The following is a 23,926-nucleotide window of genomic DNA, read 5'->3' as shown; positions in this document are numbered from 1 at the left end:
TCTTTTAGAATAGGTCACTTCCAATGCCACTGAAATTAAGACAGATCCTCAGAATCACGCTGTGTAAAGAAAGGTATTAATGCAGGAGCCTTCCTAGGCTCCCTCACTGTTAGCAAAAATAGAAACAATTTGTTTAGCTACTAAGCTGCTACCTAAACTTCCATGAGCGCTCCTGTGGAGAGTGTGCACAGCCTTCCCTTACCACCTCAGCTTTGCCCCAGACAATCATGCAAACCAGAGCTTGATGGTGAGTGGTACACCACCAACAACAAAAAGCAGCTGTTGGCCTTTAAGGTGATTTGTTTAACTGAGAAACACAGTCTGGTGGAAACCAATGACAACTTGATAATATCATGGCAAGATGAATGAGGAAGTATTCAACTAAGACACCCATGGGATTTCTAGACCAGAGATCACCAAAATAAGGACTACCTGTGGCAGATCACATTTGGAGAGGCCAGAGGTGACTACAGATGGAGCCAGCTACCAAGGCGAGAAGCTGCATGTGTAGAGCCTGGTCCAGCTTGGTAAGAGTGTACTTTGGGATCATCAACACTCACCCAGCACCACCACCACCAGCCGCATGGGCACCCTCACCCCATCACCTGTTGGGCTGCATGGGAGACCATGACTGTCCGCTCTGTCACCGATGACTGGAAAGGTGGTGGGTCCTGCGGTAAAGGTCAGTACACAAATGAGCTGGTGTGATTCGTGTTTCTATGACTATGAAGGCTGTCATCATATTAGGTAAGACAGTGATTTTGTATGATTGAGACATTAGTAATAAGATATATTGGTTTATGTGATAAAGGATAGTCTAACTCCATATGGCTTGGGTTAGTTGTCATTCAATTCAACCATCAGTCTCTGCAAATCAGTTTAAGGTGCAGTGTTTTAGTTGCCCTGCAACACACACTGTCTACAACCTGATCATCTAGCAGCCTGCTATGTGCTCCATGGCATGTTTCCTGCTTGTGAGCCATTGGAAAATGCTTGCTTTATTAATTTTTAAGCTCTTAGCCTAACAACTTTCACACCCACCACCTCCCCCAAAAACCACCAAAACCAAATCCCAGTGTTTTGGACTCCCTGACTGTTGTTTTAATTGCAACTTTCCAGAGACAGTTTTTTCTGTTTTCCTTATTTTTATATAATTCCCATTTTGTGAAGATCATATTTTTAGTTCTAACTGCCTCCAGAAGATGCATCACTAATTCTTTTAATAGACATAACTATTGCTCTTAATATAGTATGTAAAAATAATATATAACATTTCTTAAAGACAGGGTCAGGTAAGAATACAAATGCTAATTTAGCCTGTGTGAATAATTACTACAGACAGCACAGGTCAACTCAGTTCTACGCTGACCTAAGCGGAAGTTAAAAGATCACAAAATGTCAAAAGAAAGGCGTACTGGGTCTTTCCCGTAGGCAAAAATATTAGAAGCGACTGCCTGAATGCTGCATCATTATTCAAAAGCATATGAGATGAGATGGTAAAACACCATATCTGATAACCCTATATAAAGAGATTTTTTATTGTCAAGATTATTTTAAAAAGTGGTTTCTAGCACTGACTGTATACCACTGTACAAGTGCTGTTCAGAAACCTCTTCCTTGAAACTTGACTGATGAACTTAGGTAAGTTTTTGCCTTCATAGTTAATTTATCTGTTAATGTTTCTTTGAGATGGTCTTTATTCTTGATTTTCTGTTTTTATCTTTCTATCTCTGTTTTCATTTTGTAATTATATAATCAGCATTTCCATATATTTTATATATGCACATGAATTTGCCACATATCTTCACTGTTTTCTTTTGAACTTACTTACATTGCATAACCAAGTTAAGGACATTTGTTTTAATCTGCTTTTTTTCTTAAACAAAGGTAGGTTTCTGATTTTGATAGGTGATACACCTTGATAGGTATATTCACTTCAGGACTGCAGTATGTTACTTCCAAGGTGCCTGCTGGTACTGAACACTTTGATTCTTCTTTTGAGTTCCTTTTTCATCTTCTTTTCAGCATAGCTCCTGGTTTTGAAGTTAAATGTTACCATGTGGACTTAATTTGTGTTGCTTTCTTCTATGAAGACACCACTTTTGAATGCATATTTGTCAGAGTTACAGAAAACCTTACTGACTGCAACTGTCTTGCATATTGCCCAGGACTGAATCAAGACTTGCTTTTCCTCTTGTTGCAAGCTCTGACTAGTTGCTTTAAGAATGGCTCCCTTACAATGCCCGAAAAATTAGGGTTTATATCTTATGCATACATGGCATTTACAAAATCTGTGAGACAGTGATTGAGATTTTTCAGTGCAATCTGTCTGAGCTTTCTTAGTATTTTAGAGTCATTGCTATGAGGGTGGCAAGATAATGCTGCCTCTTTTTGAGCATGGACTTTTAATGTTTGATGCGTTAGTTGAGTACAACCCTGTTTCTACCAGCGTGATAAAGGCACAAGAGCAGGCTGTCCCCAGGTGCCAAAAGACGAGCCGGCGGGGAAGAAGACCGGCCTGGCTGACTAGAGAGCTCTGGCTCGAACTCAGGAAAAAGAGGAGAGTCTATGACCTCTGGAAGAAGGGGCAGGCAACTCAGGAGGACTACAAAGGTGTAGCAAGGCTGTGCAGGAAGAAAATTAGAAGGGCCAAAGCTGAGCTAGAACTCAATCTGGCTGCTCCTGTAAAAGACAACAAAAAACACTTCTTCAAATACATTAGCAGCAAAAGGAGAGCTAAGGAGAATCTCCAGCCCCTAGTAGACAGGGGAGGGAACACAGTGACCAAGGATGAGGAAAAGGCTGAGGTACTTAATGCCTTCTTTGCCTCAGTCTTTAATAGCAGGGCCAATTGTTCTCTGGGTACCCAGCCCCTGGAGTTGGAAGATAGGGACGGGGACCAGAATGGAGCCCCCATGATCCAGGGGGAAATGGTTAGTGACCTGCTGCACCACTTAGACACTCACAAGTCTATGGGGCCTGATGAGATCCACCCAAGAGTACTGAAGGAACTGGCAGATGTGCTCATCAAGCCCCTTTCCATCATTTACCAGCAGTCCTGGCTAACTGGGGAGGTCCCTGCTGACTGGAGATTAGCTAATGTGACGCCCATCTTCAAGAAGGGCTGGAAGGAGGACCGGGGGAAATACAGGCCTGTCAGCCTGACCTCGGTGCTGGGGAAGCTGATGGAGCAGATCATCCTGCGTGCTATCACACGGCATGTAGAGAATAACCAAGGGATCAAGCCCAGCCAGCATGGGTTCAGGAAAGGCAGGTCCTGCTTGACCAACCTGATCTCCTTCTACGACAAGGTGACCCGCCTAGTAGATGAGGGGAAGGCTGTGGATGGTGTCTACTTAGACTTCAGTAAAGCCTTTGACACGGTTTCCCAGAGCATTCTCCTGGAGAAACTGGCTGCTCATGTCTTGGACGGGTGTACTCTTCGCTGGGTAAAGAACTGGCTGGATGGCTGGGCCCAAAGAGTGGTGGTGAATGGAGTTTACTCCAGTTGGTGGCCGGTCACAAGCGGTGTTCCCCAGGGCTCGGTGTTGGGGCCAGTTCTGTTTAATATCTTTATCAATGATCTGAAAGGAGGTTGTAGAGAGGTGGGGGTCGGTCTCTTCTCCCAGGTAACAAGTGATAGGACAAGAGGAAATGGCCTCAAGTTGCGCCAGGGGAGGTTTAGACTGGATATTAGGAAATTTTTCTTCACCGAGAGGGTTATCAAGCATTGGAACAGACTGCCCAGGGAAGTGGTTGAGTCGCCATCCCTGGAGGTATTTAAAGGACGTTTGGATGAGGTACTTAGAGACATGGTGTAGTGATGGTTTTTGGCAGTGTTAGGTTTATGGTTGGACTCGATGATCTTAAAGGTCTTTTCCAACCTATATGATTCTGTGATTCTGTGATTCTGTGATCTGGATGAAGGGATCAAGTGCACCCTCAGTAAGTTTGCAGATGACACCAAGTTGGGTGGGAGTGTTGATCTGCTTGAGGGTAGGCAGGCTCTGCAGAGGGACCTGGACAGGCTGGATCAATGGGCTGAGGTCAAATGTATGAGGTTTAACAAGGCCAAGTGCAAGGTCCTGCACTTGGGCCACAGCAACCCCATGCAATGCTCCAGGCTTGGGGAAGAGTGGCTGGAAAGCTGCCAGGCAGAAAAGGACCTGGGGGTGTTGGTCAACAGCCGCCTGAATATGAGCCAGCAGTGTGCCCAGGTGGCCAAGAAAGCCAATGGCATCCTGGCTTGTATCAAAAATAGTGTGGCCAGCAGGACTAGGGAAGTGATCGTGCCCCTGTACTCGGCACTGGTGAGGCCGCACCTCGAATACTGTGTTCAGTTTTGGGCCCCTCACTACAAGAGAGACATGGAGGTGCTGGAGCGTGTCCAGAGAAGGGCAAGAAGCTGGTGAAGGGTCTGGAGCAGAAGTCTTATGAGGAGCGGCTGAGGGAACTGGGGTTGTTTAGCCTGGAGAAAAGGAGGCTGAGGGGAGACCTTATCGCTCTCTACAACTACCTGAAAGGAGGTTGTAGAGAGGTGGGGGTCGGTCTCTTCTCCCAGGTAACAAGTGACAGGACAAGAGGAAATGGCCTCAAGTTGCACCAGGGGAGATTTAGACTGGATATTAGGAAATTTTTCTTCACTGAAAGGATTATCAAGCATTGGAACCTGCTGCCCAGGGAAGTGGTTGAGTCGCCATCCCTGGAGGTACTTAAAAGACGTTTGGATGAGGTGCTTAGGGACATGGTATAGTGGTGGTCTTGGTAGTGTTAGGTTTACGGTTGGACTCAATGATCTTAAAGGTCTTTTCCAACCTATACGATTCTGTGATTCTGTGATTCTGTGATATACTATGTTGCTTATACGTGATTGCAGGATGTGTCTCATATCTGACTTCCTTGTACCAAATACCAGCCGTGCCTTTTATATGAATTTTTCACAAAGAGAACTAGCCCTTGAATTAAAACACAAATTTGTATATCATTGAGGACTTTAGAGAAAAGAAAAAAAAAGAAAAAAAAATCAACACATTTGTAAATTACCATCATACTTTTTTTTTTTCAATCCAGCACATAGTAACTGTTCTAAGATTGTAGAATATATAGAACATACGTACTCTGTTTTGTGCACAGACAAAGCCTTACAGATTGATTTCTTCTGAGGCCTAAGACTAGGCAAAAAAAATAGAAAATATGGAGAACAGTCTCATTTAATATGTTTTTGATAACTGTGCTTACAGTAGTAACTTTTGATAACCGTGCTAACTTGTCTGTTAAATTCTTATGGCTTTCAACAGATTCAAGTTAACCAACTGGAATTACAACTTACTGTTATTATTCCCCAGCAGTAATGTCAGAGGGTTTTGTTTGGTTGGTTTTGTTTTTTTAATGGAAAGGATTTTATTGTTACCGATAGCTTAGGATTTTCAGTAACCTTATATATGTACTTTTTAAAACTGCACCAGACTGAACACAAGAAATTACTTGTTTTACCTTTTTCCCTGAAATCTTAATTTCAATAGAACCAATACTAAGTACTTGGTTACACTAAAAGCATCCTATTTTTAAGTCAGCAATATATACGCTCACACTAATATTACCAGGAAGTAAATGTGATGGGTTTAAACTGGCAAATCAATCAAACACACTATGAAAAGCAGATAGAAGAGAAAAATGGCTATTCTGTGTAATAACACCTGTCATGTAGATCTTTGAAAAAAGTGAAAGTATTAGCAAAGTCAGTGACATGAATATCAATATTTAATCGGACTGGGATACTAAAACAGAGGAAAAAAGATTTACAAGTTAGCCTTTCCAGAGCAGGAAAAAAAGAGGATTTTTTTTTTTTTTAAATAACTAATTCTCTAAGCAAAGACTTAATAGGGTGTCTATGTCAATTTTGCCACTGCTGTTGAGAAATAACTGCAGATATCATGTGCAAGGTGACAGTTTTTCCCCTTCAAAAGAGCCCAAACATATGATCAGAGAAAGAACAGAAGTAAGCAGCTTTAAAAATCATACATATTCTTGAAGTGTTGGTCCAGAAATAACCCCAAGATCTGACTGAGCCCTTTCATATGTAAAAGGCAGATATGCAAGATCTTGTGTAAATACGGTTATTTGCAACCTTGTACAAATAAGGTTATTATGTCTAATAATGCCCTTCTACTATAGGAACATCTTTCATAATGTTATTATTTCTGTCTTTGTGGCAAGGTAGGACCTAAAATACAGGCACATGGTTTAAAGAAATTAACCTCAATAATAGTTGCGTTTGATCCAGGTGTAAAATCATGTCCATCAGCACACCTTTCGAAGGAATAGAAAGTCTTTGTACACAATACAGGTATCTCAAAGCATAATAAAGGAAGTGATACGCAGAAATGTAGGTGCTTACAGAACTGGGGTAGGTCCATCTCATCATCACCAACACTGAAACATCAACATCCAAGAATGCAGTCTATAACATGGAAGTAGTCTGCCCAAAACTGAATACTCTGGGGTTTGTTGTTTTTTGGTTGTTTTGTTTTGTTTTTTTTCTCTCTGAGACATGCTTTATAAAAAATACTTTATGCATTTAAACACATAGGAGGAATGGCCGAACTTCCTGATGTCAAAGGCAAGCCTATAGAAAGAAATATGTATGTCTGAGAGGCACAAGATGTACCCACTACCTCAGGTAGAGGGAGGTTTAAGAACGGTCCACAGCAGCAGGGGAGGGCAGTAGCTCACTGGACATCCTACCCGAGGGGTGCAGGCATGCAGCTGGGCTGGTGATAGACAAGTGACTCACTGAATAACGTGACTTGACACTGACGCAAGGAGATTTGCTGGATCTGTTTAAGAGATGTAGAAAGCTCGAGAGAGATAGGTGCACCGCTCCTAAGTGTACGTGCTTTCACCTTCTCTTTTCTTCTCTCCGTTGAACCTTAGGCATGTGAAACCTCTTTTGCAGACAGGGGCAATGGTCAGTATGATTTGCTTGAGCTTCAGTACGTTTACATAAGAGGGCATTTAGATAAGTGGGGACAGTAGCTCGAAAATGTTTTTTTCTCCTGTTCTTATTTTTGAACTTTCAGTCTAACATAAATCCACTAAAGCCTTATTTGTCTGTATGAAGAGTTTTGCTTTGGAGATTCTGAAGATGATTAGATGTAGTAGTAATGAATTCTGAGCACGGAAATGATGATGTCTACTGCCAGCAACAATCATGCAAATTTGTAAATGTTTACAAATTTGCAAGCTAGACATATGCACCACTGAGACCAATATTATAGTACTATATTTAGCTTGTTCCTAGTCCCCCCTCAAGATACATACACAATAATAACTTCAAGAGAACAGCATGTATTCAATTTTCTTTAGATTAATCTTTTTTACTTAAAGTAAGTGCAACAAAAAAGTATGAGAGTTTGAATAAAAGTCTAGGAGATGCAAGTCCAAGTGTGAGAAGGAAAAGGTGAAAGAGCTCAATGGACTTCACTTGACTATTTTTTTCCTCAGTAAAACAGACTAGAAATGAAAGTCCAGTGCCCTCTATTGCCGACAGTGGTGATTGCTTTGCTTGCTTGGCATGTCTAATGAGTCTGAGAGAAGCCCTCATTATTCTGCAAGAAGAGGCTATAAAAACAAGAATGCAAAGACAAATTGTTTTAACATAATAAAAATGCATATATTTTAGTCTAGCTTCCTAATTTTACTAATCCACTCTGAAGTTTCAAATTAAAGGTCGGGGATAATACATTATCTTAGAAGTGTTTAAAACGTAGTCTGTATTCACTCAGACGTCTTTGATGGTGAAAGTGTTTTGTCATGCAGATGCTCATTGTTTAAGGTAATATACTTGTACGTTTTTTGGAAGGGAAGTCACTTTTAATGGAAAACATTTTAAGCCTTAAAATTTGATTTGGAAAAGGAACATAACCTTTGCATGTGCAAACAAAGGATACTGAGAAAATGACATAATCTTCAGTGACTAGACTGCAGCAGTGACAGCTCTAATGCTTTCTGACCGGCGGGGATTTCCACCCCAAGGGCTGCTGTGCAGGTGGGCAGGGTGGCTGTGGCACCAGGCCTGGAGCTCCCACAGGCACCTTAGCCCGGGAAGGGGATCAGGCTCGGAGGTGGGTATAAAGGTCTGGCAGAGGCACACCCCACTGCGTCCCCAAGGAAAAGCTGCTCCTGAACTGTAGCCAGCTTTGAATTTATGCCCACTAAGGCAAAGCAAAGAAAACATGTTACTGCTTGTGCAGTCAAGGGAGCAGACAGAAGCAAGTCTCATTTGCAAGCAAAAGGTCTTCTGAGAGACACAGCCAGTAACCACAGCTCCACCAAAAGATGTGTAGATAATTAAGTGGAAGGAGAAGTTTCACTTTTCATCAAAGTGAAAATGAATCTGCTCTCCAAGAGCTGTCTTGTTTAATTGCAGTCATTTAGACATTTGGGGGAAAAAAAAAAAAAAAAAAACAAGAGGCAAACTTGTAAAGTCTCCTGGCAATGGGAGAATGTTATGGAGGAAAGACATTAGAGAATCCCGTCCCCCCACGCACACATAATAAAACCTTCACTGTTTGAACATCAACTTAAAAAAAAAAAAGTGACCAAGAACAATATAGAGATAGTCCCATTAACTTTTTGTTAACCTCAAATGTCTATCTTTGTGTCTCTGAAGCATAACCAAATACATTTTTGTCCTTTCGAGGTTTTCACTGAAAGGATTCTTTTCTGTACTGACAGTTTTCAAGGCATCTCCAGCTGTGTGACTGCCACAGCAGGTCATGCGGCTTGCGCTTCTGATGTTAGCAAGAACAGAGAAAATAGAGAAGACCGCCCTCTTAAACAGTACTTTGTTTTTGTCATGCTGCATTGAGACACCACTCAGCTTCTAGTGTTCCTTGCTTTTACAGTAAGTGCAAAGGGATTAATCCTCTATTTTAATCCCTGCCAGCATCCAGGCCTCTACAGTGGGCAGAGTTAAATATTGATAAATATTAAATTGATAAGGAAGGCATGCCCTAAGTATTTTGCCAACAGTAACCTGAAAAGTTACTTTGGATGCAAAATATAAAAAGTCATCAAGTTTATACATTTGAAAGCTTGCACACAGAGTTGATGTTACGTGCAAAATTCCAAGCATGAGGATATTTGTGCCTTTAAACTGTGCCTGTACCTGTTCATAGTAACTTTCTGTTCATGGTAACTTCCTTGGTCATACAAATAATCTATAAAAGTATATTAATAGACAGTAGAAGTTCTAGAATTAAATTCTGAGTAAAATAAATGGCAATATTTTCATTGGCATTACCTTTAAAAGTACAGTAAAAATAATTTATAAGTTATTTTTCATTCCAAAGGAAATTTATTTGAAACATCATAAATATTCACACAGTATGTATCCCATTTTACTGCATCATAAAAAAAAGATGCAGAATATGGAGACCTAATAGGTAATTTACTATATATCAATGCAAATAATTTTGAGTATGTATTTTGCCTGACACTTGCTTATATATTCTGGAGATATCCAAAAAAGGAAAATCACTTAACAATGCAAATGTGTTTTCTATACCAGGTTTAAACATCATTTGGCTTCAATAAAAAGATGAAAAGCTTTTGCTTTAATAATACAGAATAGACATGATGGGCCTTTGGTGTACTCTTGCAAGACGTATTATAAAAAGGTTATTGGCATAAGAAAGCCTGGTATTTTAAAACAGTATGCATCCCAAGGGTAGTGTTGATCACACATAGCTGGAAAGCAAAGTTAAGCACTATTAATCTTCAGTGAGAGTTCTGGTTATTTGCCACACTGTAGCATAGAAAAGTCATTTGGCTCCCACATTAGTAAACTGTTCTTTCTCATCACTTTCACTGTAGCACTTAAAAAGGCTGGCAACAGAGACACAGAACAAATTAATTAGGTATTGAGGATGGATGAATATCAATTGTGGTGTCTTAGCAACATCAAATAATACCAACTATAATTTTTTCAGATTTAGCACAAATGATAAAATTTTAAATCTGTGTGGTTTTCTGAAAGTTTTCTTTCAGAAAAAAAAAAAAATTCTGAGGCTGTTCCAAAGGTATTATCAATGTTTAGTTAATGGATTGAGCTGACATCTACCATATTCACTTTTAATATGCAGCCATTAAAGATTTGATCAAGGTTTTACCATGGACACAATTTCAAAATTTTACTAACAATCCATGTTTTTTTGTCCTGTAATCAATGTTCTTACAAGTGATGCCTGATCCTCCTTGACATTTTTCTCCAAATTAGTGCTCCTTAGATGAATAGAGCATAACTTTATTTTTAGTGAAATTCAGCATAACTCTACTGACGCAAATACAGAAATGGATATGGGCACAAAACCAGAAGCTTTTGAAGCAAGCTGTCGTGTGAATATGCAGTGTCAGCAGTAAAATTACAATACATGCTACATCATGAGCTGGTAGATGCAACACTGGCTATTAGTGAGTGTTGGTTGCTCAGTTGTACTATTCCTCAAGGCTTGGAGCAGGGTCAGCATTCAACCCTCATTTACTTTGACCACAATTACTCTTTTTAGGAGAATTTATCAGTAACTCTTTTTACCTCTTAATTTAAAAGAATAAGCATTTTTTTTCTGCAATTGAGAATGAGTGCAAGTGAGTCTAGTTTGCATTTGCTTAAAAAAAAAAAAAAAGTTCAAATACCTCCTGCCTCTTTTAATTCTACCTTAACACAAAATGGTTTGGGTATCAGATAATGTTGGAAGAGCTCAGTCTGATTTCTGTTTTTTAGCTGAAAACATTGATAAAGAATGGATGAATTACACAGCTTGAGAATACATCTACACTGCAGTGTCAGACTGGTTCAACATACTGTAAAAATACAGGGCTAGATGCAAATGCTTTTGAATGGGAATGGCTGCAGGCTAATCTGGCAACATGGAGCTCAGCAAACTTTTATTCACTCTGTTTCTCCAACAAGCTTTTGTGCAGGCACTAAATTCGGTGTAAATGGCTAAAGCACCACAGCTATCTGAATGAACTTTTCTGAACTTGTCTACAATGATATTAAAGTTTGTCCTGCAAAGCCAGTGTTGATGTAGTCTCAAGAACTCAGTTCTAAAACTAAAATCCTACAACATCAGCACACCCAATTACTTTTATTATGTCAAACAGCTAGGGATCTTTTCTAGTCTTCTTGTAGACTTGCATATGCAACTACTGTTCTGCTTTTAGAAAATACAACACACCAGCAGACATCAATGAAGGTTGAGCATGCTGATCTGAATCTCTACGTATGGGATTTAATTCTAATTTTCCTACTGGTCACTCACCCATCTAAGCAGCTGTCTTCATTTGACCTATAGGTTAGTTGTCAAGATAGCAGTTTGGACACCGCTAATACTGAACATTTTAACCTGTGTTTTTGTGATTTGTTGCCAACTTCCCTCGCTCCAGCTCCTTTTCTTGATTATTAATTGTAGTTCAGAAATATGGCTAAAGAAATGGTACATCTGATGGAGTTTGACATAGATTAGTCACAGGAATACATTTCCATAGAAGCTAAATCTTAAAGAAATTTGACAAATGAAACTGTTATTGTCTTCTTCACAAAGCTTCACCAAACTACTCCCCTCCCAGAGTCTGCAACACTTTGAATTCACTTTGTCATGAGTGGCATTTTCAATTTGTTTTAATTTGAAGTCATTGTGAATGATCGCACAGAAAACTAAGCAAGTGTGTGAGCAAAAGCAGCACTGCAAATTTCTCCATCAGATGCCAGACTTATGGTAGTACAGTCTCTCTGTACCTCAAATATTTGACATACTTCCTCAAAAGGTCAGTAAACATTTCATTTGCATCAGTAGTTTTTGTTACCTGAGATGCAGAAGGCATTTAATCTACAATTGCAAGAGACCACTAAAGTGAATGGGAGTCTTGAATAAATTCAGTTATCCATGAACTCAAGAAGAGGGAAGGAACTGAGACCATCACCACACCCCATATCATATAAGCCACGTACAAACACTGGGTAATTAGGAAATTATTTTGACTGCTACATGATTCAACTAAAGTTTTAAGCAATGCCCCCTTCTGTGTTCCTTTTATCCCTGCATATACTGGTTGCCTGAACAATCTAGCTGCTATTCAAAACAACTTCATTAGTAAAAAGTGTATTTAATTTTGCTGACTTATTCTACTAGCCACCTATATCTTAAATTAGGCTGTCAACCTTACCTTCTTTGACACAGGCTGCATCTTTACTTTGTTTCTTCACACAATCACTAGAAGAATGGGAATCTAATTCCACAGTCACCACACAAACAACTACTTCTCAATACACCTTCCTATAAAAAGCTACCATTTTTCATAACTTAAATTCTCCATTAAAAGGATTACTTACTGAATGATCTTGGTTTTCCATAAAGCTAAGTAATGAAATATTTGGTATCCTTAAATTTATTTTCATATTCTGCCATCTTCAATAACAACAGGAGGAAAACCAAAGCATAAAGTAGAGAAACCATAAAAAGTTACCCACTTTTTCCCCCAAAAAATCTACCATTCTCTGTTTTCTGACTCTTGCTCCTACCTGGTTGAAGATTAACAATTTTGGTGTTTACATAAAAAAGTGTACTGTCATATATAATGTCTTCTTTGAGTAGGTAGTGGAATTTTCTACCCTTTTGTAGCAGAAATGTGGACAACCTATTTCAAACTCTGAATTTACAAGCAATTTTATGAACATCTGTTTTTTGATATTGCAGATTAAAATGTTGAAAACTCATTCACAAATTATCATTCTTTTACGAAACCCACTTACAGGTTAAGCTGTTGACCTCAAGTTAGCCGTAAAGGTATAACCCAAAATTCAAGTTGCCAAAACTTACAATGATTAGCTGCTTGCCTTCCCTGTACTCACAACACATACTTCTATTGCTGACATTAAAATTGTCAGCAGTTTAAGACCCTCTCTCCATAATGAGGGAAAAAAATAAATTGTCAATATTTTTTTAGTCGTAGGAGTATGCTCTTTCCTTTTTAGAGTGGGGTGGGGTTTTTTGGTGCTAGAATTTCCAGGTTTTCATTTTAAAATTAATTGCCATTTACAAGCTCTTTCCTACATGCAAATAAAGAACATTTCCATCTTCAGTAATTCTTTCTATTTTGAAGCTTATTATGCAACGAACAACTAAAAATGTAAAAATATTTAACCAGTGAGGCAACATAAACTCACTTAAAATGGGGTACAGGCATTGTTAACATCATTGTTCTGGCTGTTCTGTCTTTCTCCAGCAGAGAGCTGCTACGCTTGAGGGCTCGTGATATATTTGCATTCTCCCAAAACACATAGTTAAGATTCTGTGTTTCATTGATAAACAAAGGTTTCAGTTATTTCAAATTTAAAAAGTTGAGATCTGAGAAAAAACTATCATACCCAGGACTAGATATATCTCTTGTGAGAGCTCTAATTATAGTTCTATTATTAAAAACTAGGTTACAGTATGTTCCTTTGCTATCATTACGTACACCCTGCAGAACTTCATTATTTTATAAATAAACTTCTTCCGAGGACAAAGAAAAGCTCTTTCTGAATTAAATTATATTAAAGTAATATGCTCCACATTTTAAAAGTTGCTTTGAGTTTCAATTTATTGCATGCCATTTAGATGGTAAACTGAGAAGGTATCACTAAAGAAAATCATGCACAATATCTATGATTAGAAAGGGGAAAACACAAAGTTCTCGTGGATTACATTCTCCCATTTCTCCTATACTTTTAATTTACTAAGTGTTTTATCTCACAAACATTAAAAGCCAACTTTTGGCCTATCTTACTGAAACAATGATGAATTGCTTATAGATGAGTCACATACTGTAATGTTTAAAGCACAGATTTTCTGCATAATCCACTCTCTGGCTAGTAAAAGGAGTAGGAATTACAGAGAAACCTGCTCTTTTGACAAGCTGTAAGAGAGACCTGCAAATGCATTTCCCCCAGTTTTTCCATTTAAAGCACCCCACTCAACGTGCCAAAAAAAGTTTCAAGAGAGACATGGCCTCACCCATAGCAATTGTAATCTTGCTGACAGTTCTGCTAGCTTTCCCTAGATAACCTTTCACAGACTTCTTGGTAGTACTCCAGAGGTTTCTAGGGTCTGCACATCACAGAGGGAAAACTGCCAAGATGGTGTGGGTGAGAGTTTGTTATGTATTTCATGTTAGGGACTTGACTCCTTAGGTAAGAGGTAGCAGAGTTCATTGCTGAACTCAAGGCATCTGAGTCCACAGCATCTACACATCATCCAACTAAAATGCCACTGCATGCATGGGCAGAAGAAGGACTACTACTTCCCTCCAGGCCTGCAATACAAACAAGATATTTCCCCCCCCCCCCCCCCCCAAATAAAAACTATATGTGGGTTCTTAAGTTATGCTGATGACACATAAATCGGAAAATTATTTTTCAATAATTTACAACTTCTGACATTAAAATCATTATTTGTATTTACACCACTAGTCATCTGAAAGCAACTTGCAAATGTGAATGTTTTGAAAGCTTAGTCTGAGAATAAGTGTACTGAGACACAGGTACTCTAGACACTGAATTTTCAGGAAAGGAATACAGCTCTTTGGGGGGCAATGCACTATGGACCCAACACAAATGAAGACTTAGAACATTTAGAACTAAGCATTTACTTTGACTGCATAAGTAGGGGCGGGGGGGTAGCTATGGAGGGTGGTGGATGGGTGGAAATTGTATAAAATAATTTCATTCAACCTTAAATATTTTACAGTTAATTAATGACCTGGATTCCACTATTCACAAATAAGAGAAATGAGTGAGGAAATATATTCCTCTATCTTAATTCTGACCCCATAGGCTAATCTGCTCAAGACAGCACCTCTAGAACCACAGAGGAGTGAATACAAACCAATTCTACAATGAAAGTCATTTATTTAACCGTTTTATAAAGCCAACAATGATGAGAAATCGCTAACCAGGAGTAGGCCGTTAATTGAAATCAATTCCACAGCTAGAAACAGAGATGGATTTGAACCACTGAAAACAAGTCAGGAGAAGAAGCTGTAGATTTCACATGGGGATCCACTTTCATGTTTTGAAGTCCACCTCTCCCAAAATGTCTTGGTCTTTACAAGAGGGAGGAACACAGTCCCAGGACAGCACACAGCTATTAACTATGACCACCCATGTTACAGCGGAATACAAGCAGGGCCTCCTGTATTTCTGTCCTGAAAACCCTAGACAGATATAAAGCTTGCATGTTACGTGACTGCACTAAAGAGCAAACCATGCTTTCTGCATGTGTACCACATAGGCAGCAAGCACATATTACTAAGCTTACCAGACATATGTGATTTCCAATTTCAGACCAACTATTCTGGTGTTATGCATAACAACTTTGTAGAGCAAGAGAGTAATTTGTCCAAGATTTAAAGATCAAGGGGTTTTTGGTAGATTGATTGTTGAAATAAAAAGACTCTGTCCAAAACACAGGTGACGCATGAGGCAAAGAAAAACTTGAACCATAATGTTTAGGATGTTTTCCTCAAAGTCCGAATGAAGTAGAGAGAGATTAGTACTTTTCCAGTATGTTTATGAATGCATGTTCACATACAACTAAAAATACTATTTATAGAACTGAAGTAAAAGGTAGCTAAAATACCATTAAAGTACATTCTACTAACCTAGAATTGGAGGAAAGACATCTAGATCATTCATCTAGATTCAGAGTCAAACCTACCATTAAAAGCATCTGCTGATAGGTCATATTTTCTAAACCCTTCATATTCTTGTTCTGCAGACTTGCTCAAGTTTCCATAAAACAACAATTTCTGAGAAAGCAACACTCTAGGAACATGACATTTTCTTCAGATATAGAAGCAACAGGTCTTATTTTTTCGTGACTATTTCTGTGACCATAACAAGGCCTAACTGGCCATACATTTCAAATTAGCTTCTATTAGACGACTGCTGCTGGGGCTACTTCTTCCTATATGGAACACCAAGATAGTAAATTACTCAAGCTAAAATCTCACTATTGCCAAGTCAAATAAAATAATTACATCTTTAACCTTCTGTCAAGCACTTCCATTATCACAGCTATAATAAATTTGCCTTTTTTTTTTATTTTTGCAGTAGTACCATGTTGCTGACTCATTTTGTTTGTGATTCACCGCACTTCCCAGAGCTTTTCTTTGCTTTATTATTGCCAGCCCAGTTATCCTCCCTTCTGTATGCATACATTTCACTTCTGTCCTAAATATAATACTTCACACTTGTCCTATAATTCATTGATCAATTTGAGACCATTTGTTCAAGACTGTATTTCATCCTCATCCAGTCCTCCAAACTGTTGGACAAAGATGCTGAGCACAAATGTCTGCTGTCTAAATCACTTGAATCACTATTAGAAAATGCTCCGGACCATGGAAAAGTCCTGTGGGACTCCGTGTTTGACTGAACCACTGCTGAGCATGTTTTTCAACATTATGGTGGTCATATACAGATTATCTTACTCCTCTTTTTTAATGCGGGGAATCAGATGGGACACAATGAAAAGCCAAACTAAACAGCAGATATATCACAGCTACTGTTTCATTGTTGTCTATTGCCCATTATTTCCTAGCAGATAAAATGACAGATTATGGGATTGATTTAGTTTATTACTGGCAAATACAGTTCCGTAATTATCCTCTAGGAATTTCAAACATGTTTAATCAAATTAATAGTTTGAGCTCAATTTTTCCTGTGTATTAAAGATGAAATTATTATATACTGCCAGAGGGGGGTCCTTTAAATCGGTTAGTTATTTGCTCTTTTTTCCAGTACATTTGAGATCTTTGCCATTCTCCAAGAGTTCACAAAGATAACTATTTCAAAACTTAATATAATTGACTTTCATTATTTGCTGACTGGATCGCACCTCTTATCTTTGACCTTGCTCCTCTCCAATTCATTTTGTTTTGTTAAATTTGTGATTGCAATTAGAAACAAGAAAAGACAAGTCGAATAGAAGAAATTCCTCTGCATATTAGGAACATAACACAGGAGTCCAACAAACAGTAATACATCTGCATCACTATTTTGACAAAAGGCAAAGTAAATCGAGGCAGAGAACATTTTGAGAAGAGGATGGCTTCTTACATTTCAATCCCTACTGAAATCAAGGGAATAAAACTTGGACTTTTTTTCTAATAAATCAGTCAACTGCACTCAGCAATACCTGAAACTTGTTACTGTTATCTTGAAAATTAAGCCTCAGTGGGGTAATATCAGTTTTTTTGAAAAATATACAAAACATATTTTGGTTTATAAATAAATAAAAAAAATTAATTACCTTAGCAAACTGTGCATTTATCCATTTTGTGAATGTTTTCTTTTGAACATCTTCCCGTTCATCTGCAAGAGTAAAGCACTTCATTAGAATTATTCAACAAAATAGTACAATATTATTAATTAAAGCTTCAGTCTTTGTTTGTAGTATAGCTACTACTAATAATTCAAACACATTCAGGGCACCTATTTGGATATATTCCTTGACAATTACATCAATATATTTTTGAAAGCCTACAGGTTCCCTTCATAGTCATGGTCTATATCCCTAACTCATCTCACCAATTCTGTGGTATCTTTTCTTCTGGAAGGGAACATGTTGCAGCAGGATCTGAAATTCCCATTCGAATTTTTAATGCATATAAGTATAAAAAACCATGTTACCCAATGGTTTTGGCAACAGGAAACTCTTCTACAGCACTTTTAAAAAAATACTTGAAATAACAAGTTTATATGGACGTCCTCAAATTCCTTGAGGAAGTAAAGCCTTCTGGACCACAGTGATAGTTCCCATTGACAGCTCCTGCCATACCCTATGCCTTTTCTGCCTTGCAGCTATTTACTTGTCACAATATGTTATATATTTTTCCTCCAGTGGAAAAAGAAAAAAAACCCACACATTTCTTCAGCCACACATTAAATTCCCTCTCAATTATTTAATACGGAAAACATTGTAGAGGGAGATTATTATCTTAGGCTTTGATTTCTGTATCTAAGTACAGTCTTGATGCAGAATGGAACTGGAGACACAAAGATACAATTCTGATGTATCTTATGTAGGTGGGAAGAGCAAGATGCCTTCAAATTAGAACTTAATAAGCATTTGCTCAAAAAGATCTAGTAGGCATCATCCCTGAAATAATACAGAAGGGCAGACCTCTTTGTATGACAAAGTCAAACCAAACTAGAATTAAAGGGCATATGTGAAAAAGGCTGCAGACCGCTTATACTAAAATAAAGCTCACTCAATGCTGTCTTTTGGTCTGCAGTAAAATTCTTTACACTTCTTAAATAAAAAGGGATATTAAATTCCCATCTGAAATGTTCAGCAATTAATATTGTTAATGGATTCAGCTGAATTTGAAAGGCAGGTATGGATGAGCTACATGAGAAATGCACAGCATTAATAATGTACTTTGCTTTCCCTCGGCTCCACCTCTCCAAGGAGACAAGACAAGGCAAATCTTTTTGATACAAATATATCTTTTGTTCTTAAAACCTCATCTCAATAGCACGTTAAAAGTGCCTTTCACAAGAACGCTTTCCACTCTCAACAATACAATATACTCATGAAAAAATAATACTAGAGTTTGTAAAGCTACTATTTCATTATAAAAAACTGCATACAGGAAGGAGCATATTCCAATTGCTTTCAGATGGTCATGAGTGAAAAGATTTACAATGCAATAGTACTACTGGAAACACGCCACAGAAATCAGGCATTATATACATTCTGCCACTAATATATGAGTATTTGCTACAACAAACTTTTTAGAGTTCTACTGCTATCTATCCCAAATAATGCTGCTTGCTTCATCCCTTGGCGGAAAGTCATATTTGAATAGTTAGAGATTCATCAAAAAGAAACAGCATGTGGAGGAGACACATGCTTTTGGTAATAAATGATGCTAACACTGTTAAAAATATTATTTTTTCCCCACAAGCATCGCTTCCCTCTTTCCTGACTGTTAGTAAGCTCTTTATTATATAGTTTTGACTTATTCCAGCCCTGTGCAATACACAGCAGACAAGAGAAGGAAGATGCATTTTGTTGGTGGAAGATATATATTCAGTCTGATGTTGTATTACAAACTTCTTCAGCAGCTTCGTATAAAATATTACATATAAATAGCTATTTCTGTTTAAACATCTCTGATAAAAACGCCACATGTAACCTTAAAATGGGGTAGAAGAAGAGTATGTGGGATTCCTTTGTCAGCAGTCCTGGCTAACCGGGGAGGTCCCAGTTGACTGGAGGTTAGCAAATGTGACACCTATCCACAAGAAGGGCTGGAAGGAGGATCTGGGGAACTACAGGCCTGTCAGTCTGACCTTGGTGCTGGGGAAGGTTATGGAGCAGATCATCTTGAGCGCCATCAAGTGGCACATATGGGACAACCAGGTGATCAGGCCCAGTCAGCATGGGTTTATGAAAGGCAGGTCCTGCTTGACCAACCTGATCTCCTTCTACGACAAGGTGACTCACTTAGTGGATGAGGGAAAGGCTGTGGATGTTGTCTACTTAGACTTTAGTAAAGCCTTTGACACCATTTCCCAGAGCATTCCCCTAGAGAAACTGGCTGCTCATGTCTTGGATGGGTGTACACTTTGCTGTGTAAAAAACTGGCTGGATGGCTGACCCCAAAGAGTGGTGGTGAATGGAGTTAAATCCAGTTGGCGGCCAGTCACAAGCGGTGTTCCCCAGGGCTCTGTGTTGGGGCCAGTTCTGTTTAATATCTTTATCGATGATCTGGATGAGGGGATCGAGTGCACCCTCAGTAAGTTTGCAGATGACACCAAGTTGGGTGGGAGTGTTGATCTGCTTGAGGGGAGGAAGGCTCTGCAGAGGGACCTGGACAGGCTGGATCGATGGGCCGAGGTCAATTGTATGAGGTTCAACAAAGCCACGTGCTGGGTCCTGCACTTGGGCCACAACAACCCCATGCAACGCTACAGGCTTGGGGAAGAGTGGCTGGAAAGCTGCCTGGTGGAAAAGGACATGGGAGTGTTGGTTGACAGCCAGCTGAATATGAGCCAGCAGTGTGCCCAGGTGGCCGAGAAAGCCAATGGCATCCTGGCTTGTATTAGAAATTGTGTGGCCAGCAGGGCTAGGGAAGTGATTGTCCCCCTGTACTCAGCACTGGTGAGGCTGCACCTTGAATACCGTGTTCAGTTTTGGGCCCCCCACTACAAGAGAGACATTGAGGTGCTGGAGCGTGTGCAGAGAAGGGCAACGAAGCTGGTGAAGGGTCTGGAGCACAAGTCTGATGAGGAGCGGCTGAGGGAACTGGGGTTGTTTAGCCTGGAGAAAAGGAGGCTGAGGGGAGACCTTATCGCTCTCTACAACTACCTGAAAGGAGGTTGTAGAGAGGTGGGGGTCGGTCTCTTCTCCCAAGTAACAAGCCATAGGGCAAGAGGAAATGGCCTCAAGTTGTGCCAGGGGAGGTTTAGACTGGATATTAGGAAAAATTTGTTTACCAAAAGGGTTGTCAAGCATTGGAATAGGCTGCCCAGGGAAGTGGTGGAGTCACCATCCCTATTTAAAAGACGTGTAGATGCGGTGCTTAGGGACATGGTTTAGTGGTGGAGTTGGCAGTGCTAGGTTAATGATTGGACTTGATGATCTTAAAGGTCTTTTCCAACCTAAATGATTCTATGATTCTATGATTTAGCAGGGAAAAAGAAAAAGGCAAAAATGCCTCTTTCAAAGTGTTCAAACTTTCCTTTACCACCCTAGGCTACTGTATAGAATATTCACTAACAGTGTGTGGTTTTATTTTTTTTTTCCACAAAGATATATGCCAGAGATTTAACTGCTAGTCACCAATTAATTCATGTCCATCGAGGTAATAAAAACCAGGGTCTCCTGAGGAAAATGAGAGTTAAACCCACAATCTGAATCTTTGAAACTTATTCAAAGTTCAGGCAATGCTCTGCTACCTTTGCAAACACAAATCTATTCACTGCTGTTATCTTTATACAGAGATCATTTCAAGTACTTTTATCTCTAGATGTTTGCTCTGCCAATTTTAGACCACAGCGATTTGTTAGTGGCAGCCTCCTAACCTAAAAAAGAACCAATCTTTTGGTAATGCATGGCATGATTTCCCCACAGTAAGCATGATTTTTTCAAAAAAGATGTTCTCCTAATACAGATTTACGACTGAATGCTAGATGTGGAAGCTGAATGACATTTGTCTGGGTGCTGTAGAAATGTGCCAAGAACACTCAGCTGCCACTTTCATAACACTGTGTTCATAACAAATCCTTCAGCAGCGAGCCGATGAATGCCCTTGCAGGTGTTTTTACTGTGAGTCAGTAAGAATAATCAAATGGCCAGGCAGGTAATTCCTTCGGCTGTTCAAGACTAATATCGTATGTTTACTTATTTTCTTTCAAGCTGAAGAATTGCAGAATAGCATACTGTCTCTCTTCTGGTTAAATCTAAACATGAAACACTACACTGATCCTGAATTCCTTTATCGCAATAATAATGTGATCACTTCCCACAGCAAAAATATGCTCTTCTCAAAATGCTGGACATTGAGTGCAAGAGGCTTAACCTCCTTTCTGTAGGTTATCAACTCAGAAAATGAACACACTGAGGTCTATAGAAAGCCTTCCAGAAAAAAAAAGGTACTGACCTGTGAGATTTATCTGATTTTCATGCACTAGAGCCTCTAGTACCACTAAACAGACCTTGTTTTAACTAGAACACATTCACAAATGGATCTTACAGTTCTGATATATTTCTGGTAGGATGAGCATCCAGCTTTGCAACTGTGAATGCAAACCTCTTGAATTAGCTAACTACACATTTGACTATAAAAGTATTATTCCAGGCTAGAGCTCATAGGAAATTATGGCCAGGAAAGAAAGTGCAGTATTAATGGAGCTAATCATCTGACAAAGGACAGTTCTAAGATTTAATCAGGTGGAAGGCTAATAGAGACAAGTGGTGCACTGAAGAATGCTTAGGAACATGCAATCAGAACAAAAATGCTATTATTAATGGCAAGTGGTTACCAGACAACTTTCCTAGATACTTAATGAAGGATTTCATGTTTGCAACCTACTACTCAAATGAAATTCCCTTCTATTTTCCACGAAAAAGCCAGCATTATGTTGTCATCCCTTAGCAAACTACACTTACTTTTCTACCTCCCCCAAATACCACTAAACATTTCAAATAAAAAATGGCAACAGGAAAAAAAATTCTTATAAAATATCTAGTATAATTTAGATACTATTCTGAAAGCATATTTGAGTGTTAACAAGTCATTAAAAACCCAATACTTTTAAACACTGTGAGCTGATGAATATCAAGCAGATGTTAAATGAACCAAGGTTCAGAAACCTACTATATATATGTCACTACATTATTCCATTTGTTTGATATCATCCACTCTCCCCTTGCAAACATGGAATGGGAGGAAGGAAGCTTCCACTCTTTGGTGCATTCTTCCCTATTCTTCTAGAGGATCTTCAGCCTCACTTACTCAGCACACCTGAATAAATAATGCTTTCTCAGACTCACAGAATGGTTGAGGTTGGAAGGGACCTCTGGAGGTCATCTGGTCCAACCCCTCTGCTCAAGCAGGGCCACCTAGAGCTGGTTGCCCAGGACCACGTCGAGTCTGTTTTTTGAATATCTCCAAGGATGGAGACTCCACAGCCTCTCCTCCTATAGACTGCAACATCAAGACCACATTTCCTACCATCTGCATTCTGCCTTCCACAAACGTGCGTGGTGGTTTCCGATACAAGTGGCTTGGGAAACTCTCCTCAAGAGTCACTACAGCTCATTTTTGAAAATTAGAAAACATTCAACAAAAGTGCACTGGCAGTTCAGGATATTGGAAATGAGCCATATCCTCAGATTTTAAGCTTTAATTTGAAACAAACAAACAAACAAACAAACCAACCATTGCCTTTAAGGTGTCAATAAAGACATTACATAACCTGTAGAATATTTGAATCACTGCAGAGACAAGCAGTGATAGGAGGCTTGGTTGTGTGGTAGAAGATTTTATGCAGTATTCAGCAAGCAGTTCCATCACGGGTTGGAACACAAACAGAAAAGAAGATGATTTGTCTTATTCTGTTACCCAGTGTTGCATTGAGCTGCGTTAAACAATAATTGAATAGCTATGTTTTGTCTACCAGGAATTATCAGGAAGAAAGAAGAAAAAAGAAAAAAACCAAAAAACAAAACAAAACAAAAAGAAAAAAGAATTCCCATATACTAGCTGGAAACTTTGAAACAATGGTGTTAAGGCAGGTGTCAATTCCTTCCTTCATGGCAACTGCAGGTTCATTGGAACACCGCAGTTTAGAGAATAAAACCATCAAAATTGCTATTTGATTTTCTCACAGCCAAACAATGCAGATTTAGAAAAGGCCAGGATTTGCTTCAGTGAGTGGGAGTGAGTACCAACAATGGTGGGAGCACTAGGAACAAAAGAGGCCACAGACAGTCACATTATTGATACTCTGGCTCCATCGACTCACAATTCTGAGAGATTTTTAGCACATTGTTACACTACTCTACCAGTAACTACAACTGCTGAGAAATGTTCCTTTCCCATTCTTGCTTATCTGAGGGAGAAAGAAGAAATCAATGCAATACAATGACTGAATGATATTTGAGTGGACTACCTTTGATTTTTAGTCACTGAGGTCATCCAAGACATTCACAAGCTGACAGGAAATACAATAGACTGCTTTGACAGACAGCCAATGATTTTAAGTATATTGCTCATGTAAGGCAATATGTTACATGCAATTCTTTGTCCCTCTTCTATAAATATACTGATGAGCAGTGTGTTGACTTTATCTGAATACTGTTAAAACTCC

At 39.0% G+C, this 23,926-nt stretch overlaps 1 protein-coding gene across 6 annotated transcripts in view; it reads right to left on the bottom strand.

Annotated features, from left to right (window-relative positions):
* Positions 1-23,926, bottom strand: part of DMD (dystrophin) — a 1,157,417-nt gene that overhangs the window by 1,019,249 nt on the left and 114,242 nt on the right. For all 6 annotated transcript variants that reach the window (XM_075520648.1, XM_075520634.1, XM_075520658.1 and 3 more), the window contains exon 2: positions 17,355-17,416. In XM_075520648.1, the coding sequence (XP_075376763.1) occupies positions 17,355-17,416 (62 nt within the window). The remainder of the gene's footprint in view (positions 1-17,354; positions 17,417-23,926) is intronic.

The sequence above is a fragment of the Mycteria americana genome, chromosome 1 (assembly GCF_035582795.1).
Source record: "Mycteria americana isolate JAX WOST 10 ecotype Jacksonville Zoo and Gardens chromosome 1, USCA_MyAme_1.0, whole genome shotgun sequence".
NCBI lineage: Eukaryota > Metazoa > Chordata > Aves > Ciconiiformes > Ciconiidae > Mycteria > Mycteria americana.
The sequence above is the reverse complement of the archived record's forward strand: the minus strand, read 5'-3'. Positions and strand labels throughout refer to the sequence as shown.